Source organism: Aspergillus ochraceoroseus, assembly GCF_002846915.1.
Source record: "Aspergillus ochraceoroseus IBT 24754 chromosome Unknown P175scaffold_2, whole genome shotgun sequence".
NCBI classification, from domain to species: Eukaryota; Fungi; Ascomycota; class Eurotiomycetes; order Eurotiales; family Aspergillaceae; genus Aspergillus; species Aspergillus ochraceoroseus.
In genome coordinates, this window is record NW_024468477.1 from 439,791 (window position 1) to 450,020 (window position 10,230).

The following is a 10,230-nucleotide window of genomic DNA, read 5'->3' on the forward strand; positions in this document are numbered from 1 at the left end:
TCCCTACTTCTCATGCAACTATGATAGCAGGACAATAACGTCCTCTTCATTGAATTTTCCCACTCATCCAGTGAGCCAGCCTCTCTGGTAACATAGCACATGCTCACATTATTACGATCAAATCATATATTTCCCTCCTCTAATCTTGCGCAATGTCTCAGCAGCTTCATATATCAGGTGCGTTCCAGCAGGAAACAAGCGAGAAACCGGCTGGTTCATAGATAATAGAAAGCTTCAGCGTCATCCTTCAAATCATCAAGATGATCTTTCGTTATTATAGTTGTAAAGCTAACCTGTTGACTTTCCAGGCTGGGACCAAGACTAGTAAAGTACCTACAGAATAAAGGAAATTGACTAATGCTGCTATCCCTCCAGGATGCCCATCTGTGAGCTCGTCTAAGTAGCTCATGCGCTCATCGCTATTGTGGACTTTTATATCCATGTGTAGTCACAAGTGACATGGTCTCATCAATAAGGATTCTGGTCTTTGGAGCAAAATTCCTCGATACTATATCCACGATACTATATCCAATACTTTGCTGTGGGAGCAAGAAATTGGATGCAGGTATCACTACCAAGAAAGTCTCTAGTAATGTCCATGTCTCAAGAATCATATTGCGAGCGCTGTTCCTAAGGATTATCTTATATCTGACAGACTTTCTTTGGTGCAGAGTCATTCGTGGTGGTGTTGTTGGCAAGGGAAACAAATAAAAGGATAGTGTGACTTCCTAAGTTATAGAGAAATGCGGCATATATAAATAGTGGGGAAAGAGATTAATTCCTGCGTGTTCAAGACTTCAAGTTGATATAAAAGAGAGCATCGAGTCTGGTCTGGCGCTATTCCCATTTAGTTGAGATGTTGGCCTCAGGCCAGAATGAAAAAGAAAGAGAAAAAAAAAAAAGAGTTGATAGTTAGGAGTTAGTTAACTACCTCCCTTTTGAAGCCCTTTTTACACGGCCTTTCGGGCGAAATTATTCCTCTGATGGACATATGAGCTGGGTCCTGAAACTCTCTCGTTTCCCTGCGACTTCTGCCACCTTCAGACCTCTGCCAATTAACCCCCAGGTCTTCGCAGCGCACTTCGAGAAATCCCATCGCTCTCGCCCCGCCTCCGGACAGCATTGCTTAGGACAACCATCGGCGCTACGGACCTTTCACTCGTCGCACATCAAAATGGCGGCTCCTGTTTCTTCCGATCCTGCCGGTCAATTGGTGCAGCATGGTGGTAAGGAATACCACCGCGTCCAGGAAGGACGGGCATACATTTTGAACCCACCAGGTGAAGCTGCAGCGTCCCTTGGGACAAGGAGGGACCTCAAGCCAGATGACGAGTCCCAGACTGTCTTCTATAATCCCATCCAGCAGTTTAATCGGGATTTGAGTGTTCTTGCGATCAGAGCTTACGGAGAGCACGTGCTCGCGCTGAGGAAAGAGAAACTAGAGAAACGCAGACGGAGGGCACAGAGCGGCAAGGGAGGGAGGAATAAGAAGCGCAAGAGAGAGGACGATGATGAAGATACGAAGCAGCAGACGCGTAAAATCGACACCGAGGCTACACGTGTCGTTGAGGGGGAGACTCAACCCCAACCGGCGCCACAACCTCCGGTGGAAGCTGATCCTCCGCATTCGTTCACAATCTTAGATGCGCTGTCCGCGACGGGCCTGCGTGCGCTGCGATACGCCTCTGAGATCCCATTCACCACGCGCGTGGTGGCCAACGACCTCTTAAGCTCCGCGATTCAATCAATGAAAATCAACATCGAGTACAATCAGCTTGAGAAGCTCATTCAGCCTAACAATGGCGATGCCCGTATGTACATGTACAGCCTTCTTAGCCCGGCCGATGCTCGGAAGAATGAATCCAATGTTGGCAAGTTCGACGTGATAGATCTGGACCCTTACGGCACTGCTGCGCCGTTCCTGGACGGAGCTGTCCAAGCTGTCAAGGATGGAGGTCTTCTCTGCGTGACCTGTACTGATGCGGCAGTTTGGGCTTCAAATGGATATCCTGAGAAGGCGTTCGCACTATATGGAGGTGTACCGGCTAAGGGAACCCATTCCCATGAGGCTGGCTTGCGCCTGATCCTGAACAGTCTGGCCACATCCGCAGCTAAATACGGTTGCGCAATTGAGCCCCTCTTATCTCTATCAATCGACTTCTATGCGCGTGTCTTCGTCCGTCTTCACCGATCTCCAGCGGAAACCAAGTTTATCTCAGGCAACACCATGCTCGTTTACAACTGTGACTCTGGCTGCGGGGCTTGGACGACGCAGCCCTTGACTCAGACAAAGCAGCGACTAGACAAGAAGGGCAACCCGTTTTACCACTATGGATTCGCGCAAGGCCCAACCTCCAACACAAGGTGCGAACACTGCGGGTTCAAAACCCACATTGCTGGTCCGATGTGGGCTGGCCCTCTGCACAACCCTCACTTCGTCCAAAAAGTCCTCGACCTTCTCCCGCAAGTGGATAAGGATACCTACAAAACCACCGACAGAATCGAGGGCATGTTGACCACAGCTCTCGAAGAAGATCTCAGCCCCGAAGTCTCCCCAGAAAACCACCCCACCACCACAAGCGCTCCCGGCGCCGCCAGCGATGCCCTAAAACCAGAAATCGACGAACAATCCTCCTCCTCCGCCTCCTCCTCCTCCTCCTCCTCCGCCATCATCCCACGCATGGACCCCTCCCTCCGAGAACTGCACCCATTCTATTTCAGCCTCAGCCAACTCTCCAAGGTCCTCCACGTATGCACCATCCCCGTCGATGCATTCCGCGGCGCCCTCCTTCACCTAGGATACCAATGCACCCGCAGCCACACCAAACCCTACACAACGCGTACCGACGCCCCCTGGTCCGTGATCTGGGAGATCATGCGCGAATGGGTCCGCCAGAAGGAACCCGCCAAGGAAGCATCCTTGAAACCGGGAACCCCAGGCGCAGGAATCATGGCCGCTAAGCGCAAGAACCAACCATTCAGCAGTGCCGACAACAACGACGCACACCACCTGGCCTCCTTAAAAAGCGACCTTCTCGCCGCCGCCGCCGCCGCCGAAACAGGCAAGGATCTATCGGACCTCGTCACGAAAATCGAAGCTGCGCTGTACCGCTCGGGGGCCCGTCGCCACACAACATCAACAATCGAGTCTGGATCTAATAATAGCCAGGCAACACACCACGAGCAGCCCGATTCCCCGGACCAGAACCAGAATCTCGACCCTGCCAACCAATCCGCACCTCTCCAGGTCGTCTTCGACGAGGCTCTAGGACGCGAGGTGCGTCCCAAGAAACGCCTCGTTAGATATCAGCTTAATCCTCGTGCGAACTGGGGGCCTTTGAACCGCGCTTCTGGAGGGACCTAGTTACCTAGTTGGCTATAGCTTCTTTTTATCCAGATGGAGTGTGCCGATGGATAGAGATGTTTTTAGCAATGCAAAAAGATATGTGTATATATATATTTATACATATAGATAACTCTCTCTCTCTCTCTCTTGCTTATTACGCTGATGAATTGCTTTATATGTAGACTGATAACTTATATATACAAAGGGCGTGTGAGGAAAAAAAGGACGAGGGAAGAATAATAGGATGAGGTAAGTTGCCTATCAGTGTAATATATATTGTTTAATATTTTTATGTCAAGTAAATCAAATTAGGAGAAGTGTGTGGGTAATTTACAGATTTTAACAAGGGGCTAATGTAAAAAACGGGCAAGAGCTGCCTTCATTATAAAATCTCAAATAGAAGCTGATCTAACTCGCAGAAGAAATAATAATCTATACTTTGCATACATGGGTTAAAAAAACCTCAATCGTACTGCTCATCAAACATTAAAACTGCGCAACCGCAACCGCCACTGCTTGGGAATCGCTGTGGCTGATGCTGACGCTAACTTGCTTGACGCCAGCCTGACTGGCAGCCTCAGCAGCAGCACCGTGGAGCTAGATACTTAGTTAGCAATCGGCTTCTCTCTCTCTCTCTCTCTCTCCCTCTTTCAGATTTCAGGAAGCGGATAGACTCACCTTCACTACAGGAGCCCCGTTGGCATCACTTTCAATTTCGATGTCCTGGAGAGGAGCTCCGGCACCCTTGCTGCACACACCCAAAGACTTGAAAACTGCCTCCTTGGCACTCCATCTTCCGGCAAATGATGCCTGAGGGCTTGGGGCTTTGCGACAATACTGCTGTTCGTTGGCGGTAAAGTTTCTTTCGATGAAAGTTTCATTCTCAATGTTGATGCTATTGATGGTTTCCACATCAACACCCACTTTCGAGTTTTCGGTGGCATGGGCCTTGGCCAGAGACTCAACCACGGCCTTGGTGGGTTCCGAATCCTTGTCCGCGAGGGCCACAGGCTTAGCGGGGTACTTGAGCTCGGAGGTCTTCTTGTCAACCGTCACACGGTAATCGGGGTTCAAGAAGACCTTGCTCTGAAGGTCATCCTCGTATGGCGCCTTGTCCTTGGCAACGAAAATGCTGTTGTTGATCAACCCGTTGTGGAAGAATCGATAGGCCTTCTTTTGTCTGGTCTCCACCTTCACCTTGTAGGCTTGGAACTGGGCGCGGTCGAGAGTCGCATACAGGTACTTCGGATGAAGACCAATGGCCTGAGTGCCCTTCTGCCCGAATCCGAAGGAGGTAACGGAGAAGGCCTTGATACCATCGGTCTGAATGCTGCGGCTGGGGTAAACGATGTAATCGAACTTCTCCATCACCTTATCCACGTTGTCCGCGTTGCGGTTACCGGGGACCAGGCCGGTCTCCAAGACCTGCAAACATCCGTTGAACATCCAAGCACCGGCGGCACCCTTGGGGTGTCCAGTAAGATATTTCTGGAAAATACCCAACACCGCGTTACCCTTCTTGCGGCCGAGGTGTTTCATTTGCTGGCAAATGACATCGGATTCGTTCTTATCATTGGCAACCGTCGACGTACCATGGAAAGAAGCAACATCAATATCATCAATAGTAAGACCCCAAGTCGCGAGGGCACCACGCAGAGGAGCAATGCGGGAGTCTTGTTTCCAGAAGTTGTTTCCGAGGCTGAATTGAGCATCTTTCTCTTGTCGGGCAGCCTCCCGTCGGATATGCTGGGCGCGTTCCTGCAGGTACTCTGATACATCCGATGCCTCAGAGCTCTGGGCCTTGATAGCCTCGACCTCTTCCTGGAGGTAGAGGAGCTCAGACTCTTGCCATTCTCGGATCTGTTTCTGCCGCAGTTCGAGTTGCCGGCGGCGGTATTTGATGTCCAACAAGGGGGAGGGGAACTTGCCAGGATTCTCCCGGGCAGTAGTAAGAACACCTTGACCGGGGGCAGGCACGGAGCGTCCGATTTTATCGGTGGCGGTGGTGGTCAGGGCGATGATACCGTAAATGGGGACTCCCATATCCAGAGCGAGCTGGGCGCTCATGATCAGTTGCATACCGCATCCCTGGGACTCCATGAAACCCGCACGAGTGGTGGTGGTGGGTCTCGACATCTCTTGGGGAGTACGTCCGTGGGCGAATTCATCTTCAGCATTGCTAGTGGCCTTCATGTTGGCGAATTCGTACGAGCCTTCTTCCTGGAAGCTATCAAAGCCACCAACGAAGCAAACCCGTGCCTTTCCTTCCACAATGGTTTCGTAACCAATGTCAATGGATTCAACGGCCGTAGCGCAGGCACCAACAGGGGTCTTGATGGGGCCGGTGGAGGACAGCAGCAACATGTTGACCCAAGCGCTCATCGTGTTGATGAAGGATTCCTGCAGAATATCCTTCTGGAGCGGCTTGTCCAGGTAACGATCTTTGTACATGCCGCGCAGGGCATTGGTACCTCCAATACCGGAACCGATACAGTTTCCGACCTCGGACAGGTGGACGTACTTATAGAACTCGTAGGGGTCCGTGATACCGGCGGACAGCATAGATTCGGCGGTGCAGACGAGAACGAATAGCGTGACGGGGTCGACCTGCTCGATGATGTCGTCGGGAATACCGTATCTCTTGGCATCCCAGCCCGTGGGGATCTGACCGGCAACGAGACGATCAAACTGAAGGGCCTTGGGGATGAGAAGAGTGGCGCCTTTCCTGAGACGGACGGTAAACTCTCCGGACTCGGGCACTTCAAAGATCTCAACCTTATCCCCATGTTCACGCTTGAATTCTTCCGCGGTTTCCTTGGAGGCCTCAAAGGGTTCAAGATCCTCCTGAATGACCACTTCCTGCAGCAGCTGTTTCTTCTTCGGATCATAGCCCTTGAACAATTCGGGCTCAATAAGTCGAATACCGGAGTGCTCCAGGATGAACTTCTCGTACTTGGGCTTGATATCTTTGTCATCCACTGGCTCGCCGGACTTGGCATCCACCCAGCCGGAGTAAGCCTTGCCTTTGATGGGCCCGTTGTGGTGTTTGATCAGGCCCATAATCCATGCCATCTCCACGCAGCCCTCGAGGGAGAACTTGCCATACGCTTCCATTTCCCAACGAGTGCGGGAGTTACCCCAAGGACCAACTTCGGAGAAACCAGTGACTACAACCACCTTGTCCAGGTTGACCATGCCCTTGAGGTTCTCGTGCAGGGGCTGAACATCCTTTTCCCAGTTGGGGAGGGTGGGGAATTCGAACTTGATATTGGCGCGGGGCTCGGCAATGACCTGCTTGTAAAGCATCTCGCTCGCCTCTCCGTTCACAATCTTATTTTCGATGGCGGTCTCCTTGATGACTGCCTTGCGAACATCGCTGGACTCCATGATCTCCGTGCGAAGCTTCGTCATCAGGTCCTTGAGATCAGGGATGTACTGGAATCCACCATTCAGATCGGCCCACACCGGGTCGAGCTGGCACAGATTAACAATCGCAGGCGCCATCAAGCCAAGAAGGTTAAAGGCCATCTCCTGCTGCGAAAAGGTGCGCACGCCAAGCTTCTCGACCCCTTCCGCAACCATATTATTGCCGCTCATCAAACCCGTACCACGGGTCCAGCCGATGACAGCACCGCAAATGGTGAGGTAGTTGCTCCAGTTTTCAGAGTACCAGCGGTTGAACAGGGTTTCCAACGCCAGCTTCGACTCGGAGTACAGGCCGTCGTTTCCGAAGGTACCATGATTGGGAGAAAGAGGCAGGATAACCTGGGCCGGGCGGGTTTCGAAGCCGTTGGTCTGCTTCTGGGTCTTGATACGACCCAGGAGACGGAGCAAGTTGGTCAGCATGATACGGTGGGCAAGCTCGGATTTCGAGTCAATCGAGTCAATCTCGCGACCATTCTCGGGAATGGCGGCAAATGGGACAACAAAGTCCAAATCCCAGCCCAGCCCCTTCTTTGTATCGTAGATGTAATCGACGAGCGCCTCAACGTCTTGCTTGCTGCCTTGGTTAAAGGGGACAACAACCAGCTGCGAGCCCCGGGCACCGTAGCGGGCATACATGGCCTGGTAGTACTCGGTCACCTCACGCGAGAATCGACTGGTCGTGACGATAACCTTGGCGCCACCGCTGATCAGGCCCTGCAGAACCTCCGCTCCAATAGAACCAGCTCCGGCACCAGTCATCAAAACGTTCTTGCCCTGGAAGGTAAGGCCAGACCGTGCTGCGGACTCCAACACATCCAGGTAGATGCCGGTAAGTTTCTTATTGTAATCCCAGCCGTGCTCGCTCTTCTTCTTGAGATGCAAGAATGGAATGGTTTCCACCTTGCCCACACGGGGGCTGCCATTGCGTTTGACGTTGTTGCGACCCGACTTCTTACCGGCTGTTCCGTTCTCCTGGGGGATGATTTGATTTTCATTCATGCTCAGCGCACGAATGACATCCTTGTAAAGGGCGTTGAATTGCAATTGCGACGACTTGGACAGCCGATGTTGGCGGCGGATCAGTTTGTAAACGCTCTTGAGATCATTCTGCACCTTGGTCCGATTGCTGTATTCGGAGATGGGCCCGCCTTCGGCCATTTGTCGCACATAATGCTCAAGCTTGCGGACACTGGCGCGAGGAGCCTCCTGGTACTCGACGTTTCCACGGTTGTCCACGGTGGTCTGGGGGCCAGTGGGGATAGCTACATCCTTGTAAACAGGAGCAACGCCGAGGACTTCCTTACAGTTCTCGATGAGCTGCTCACCAAGCTCCTTCGCCAGCTGGTAAGTCTCCCCCCGCTCGGTGGGGCAGTTATCAATGTGATATTGCATAAACTCGAGCAGCAGAGGGTTGGACCGGTTCATGATGCGGATACATTGACTGACAATTTCACGGTCCACGACCTTCAATCGTCCGAAAATGATATCGTAGTACATGCTCAGAGCATCTTGGCGCGCCCAGTTCCATGACGAGTCATAGACGCGAGCCTTCAGGGCGTCAAAGGCCGGCTCAATACCGGAGGCATAGATATCGCCATGCTCTGCCTGCCAAAGATCCAGCTGCGCCTGCAAAGTTTGCTGCGTTTCCTGGGAAGTGATAAACGCCTTCTGGCCCGCACGCAGATCCACCTTGAGATACCGGGCAATGAGTTCCAGCTGCTGCTTGAATAAGGCGCGCTGGTCCTTTGTCAGGGCATCGATGGCCGCGGGGTCCATGAGCATTCCTCCCGCCGCGGCTCCACTGTCGCCACCGGCTGCGGGTGCAGACAGATTGATTCCAGCGCTGGCGGCATATTTGTTCACGACGTCATCCAGATAGGCCTTCGCATCGGGTTCGGATCCGATACGGGCCGCCGGTTCCATTGTCAGGGCGAGAAGGAGGACACCATCCTGTCGACCAGGGCCCAACCCCCATCTTGTTTCCAGGTATTTGCGCACCGCAGTGATATTGAACCCTCCCGGCATCTTGGATGACACCAAACGAGCAATGAGCGACGAGGACTGCTTGCCCAATTGGCCATTGAATGTAGCTTGCATAGAGGCACCCAGTTCATCCAGAGGGGTGTCCTCGGGCTTCTCGGGTGTGGAGCCAAATTCCTTGCCCAGATCTCCAAGAATTTCATTTTGCAGGGTGGATTTACCTAGATTGGGAGTGAACCATGTTAGTTTACTGCATGTATCAAGATTGGAAAAAAAAAAAAAAAAAAAAAAAAAAAAAAAAAAAACCATTGGTTCTGTATGTACGTACCTCCAACGAGATCCTTAATAGCCTTGTTCAATGGTACATCAGACAGGGCCTTCTTGAGCTTCTGAGCCACCAGTGTTCTTAAAATATCCAAAGCTGTGACTTGAGCGTCGTCAACAGGAGCGGCAGGTCCAGCACTAGGGGCCGCAGGGGCAGCGGCAACGGCAGCGGCGGCAGCAGGAGCAGCGGCAGCCGGTGTAGCAGAGGCAGCAGGCTGGGCGGGAGCCTCGGGCTCTTCCTCTACAGGATCTACATCATAGTAGATCTCCTTGGCATCTTTATTATAACAGAGAATTTGACGTTGTACGGATGTGGCGGCATCATAGGCTTCGTATTTCGAGGCGAGTGTACGTTTGGCCATGCCACCCAATGTATCTGCTGGACCAATTTCGACAATGCGCTCTGTTCGTTTCTCGGCGAGGATGACATCTTGTGTTTCGATCCACCTTACTGGGGAGGCAAACTGGTAGGCCAGAAGCTCGACCAGCAAGGTGTGAGCCAGCTCTTGTTCAATTTCGGGACGCATGATTGAAGAAGGGACGGGGTATCAGCGGGAACGAAGCCCAATCGCAGGAAGATTCGAGAATAGCTTATGAAGAAGAAAACGGAAGAAGAAAAGACTGGCTCGCGGGGTCTTGGTTCGAGTGATGATTTGGATAGACTAAATGAGCAAGTACCGGTGTAAGTAAAGAACGAGACCTTTTTTTTTTTTTTCTTTTTTTCTTTTTCTTTTTTTTTTTCAGTTGATAGGAATTCAATCTTTCCAAACACAATGGGTTGTTTGACAGTCCCCCAGGGAATAGAAATCATTAAGAGAAAAGGCAAGGATTTACTTACAGAATACTAGAAGAGGGTACAGAAAATTCACTCGGACATGTAGTCAGGAGAGCGTGGTAGGGAGAATTTTGCAATGATCTAATCAAGTATCCAAGAAGAAGAAGAAGAAAAAAAGGGTGGGAATTAGATAAAAAAAAAAAGGATGTAAAAGAGGAGGGAGGAAAGAGAATGGAAGGTGAATGAGAAAGAAGAAAATGTATTACAGGCAAGAGGATCCAAAGTCTTGATAGTGAGGAGTCATTAAGAATGATGGAGATGATGATGTCTGTCTGTCTCTTTTCTCTCTCTGTATTGAACCACACAAGACTGAAATGAA

General features: G+C 51.5%; 3 protein-coding genes across 3 annotated transcripts; 1 reads left to right on the forward strand and 2 right to left on the reverse strand.

Annotated features, from left to right (window-relative positions):
• Positions 1-44: 44 nt before the first annotated feature.
• P175DRAFT_0498887 (uncharacterized protein) lies at positions 45-762 on the reverse strand. The gene has a single exon (XM_040896605.1). The coding sequence runs from the start codon at positions 440-442 to the stop codon at positions 275-277; it is 168 nt and encodes a 55-aa protein (XP_040753746.1). The 5' UTR covers positions 443-762; the 3' UTR covers positions 45-274.
• A 140-nt stretch (positions 763-902) lies between these two features.
• P175DRAFT_0498888 (tRNA (guanine26-N2)-dimethyltransferase) lies at positions 903-3,481 on the forward strand. Its single transcript, XM_040896606.1, has one exon. The coding sequence runs from the start codon at positions 992-994 to the stop codon at positions 3,362-3,364; it is 2,373 nt and encodes a 790-aa protein (XP_040753747.1). The 5' UTR covers positions 903-991; the 3' UTR covers positions 3,365-3,481.
• A 397-nt stretch (positions 3,482-3,878) lies between these two features.
• On the reverse strand, positions 3,879-9,967 carry P175DRAFT_0498890 (trifunctional fatty acid synthase subunit FAS2). The gene is made up of 3 exons (XM_040896607.1): positions 9,915-9,967; positions 9,081-9,738; positions 3,879-8,973 (listed from the first exon to the last, which is right to left on the reverse strand). The coding sequence occupies exons 2-3, from the start codon at positions 9,601-9,603 to the stop codon at positions 4,004-4,006; spliced, it is 5,493 nt and encodes a 1,830-aa protein (XP_040753748.1). The 5' UTR covers positions 9,604-9,738; positions 9,915-9,967; the 3' UTR covers positions 3,879-4,003.
• Positions 9,968-10,230: the final 263 nt, after the last annotated feature.

Coding starts and splice junctions, on each gene's coding strand:
- P175DRAFT_0498890 (XM_040896607.1), bottom strand. CDS start 9,603: ATGCGTCCCGAAATTGAACAAGAGCTGGCTCACACCTTGCTGGTCGAG. Junction 8,974..9,080: donor TATTAAGGATCTCGTTGGAG/GTACGTACATAC, acceptor CTCCCAATCTAG/GTAAATCCACCCTGCAAAAT.
- P175DRAFT_0498888 (XM_040896606.1), top strand. CDS start 992: ATGAGCTGGGTCCTGAAACTCTCTCGTTTCCCTGCGACTTCTGCCACC.
- P175DRAFT_0498887 (XM_040896605.1), bottom strand. CDS start 442: ATGGATATAAAAGTCCACAATAGCGATGAGCGCATGAGCTACTTAGAC.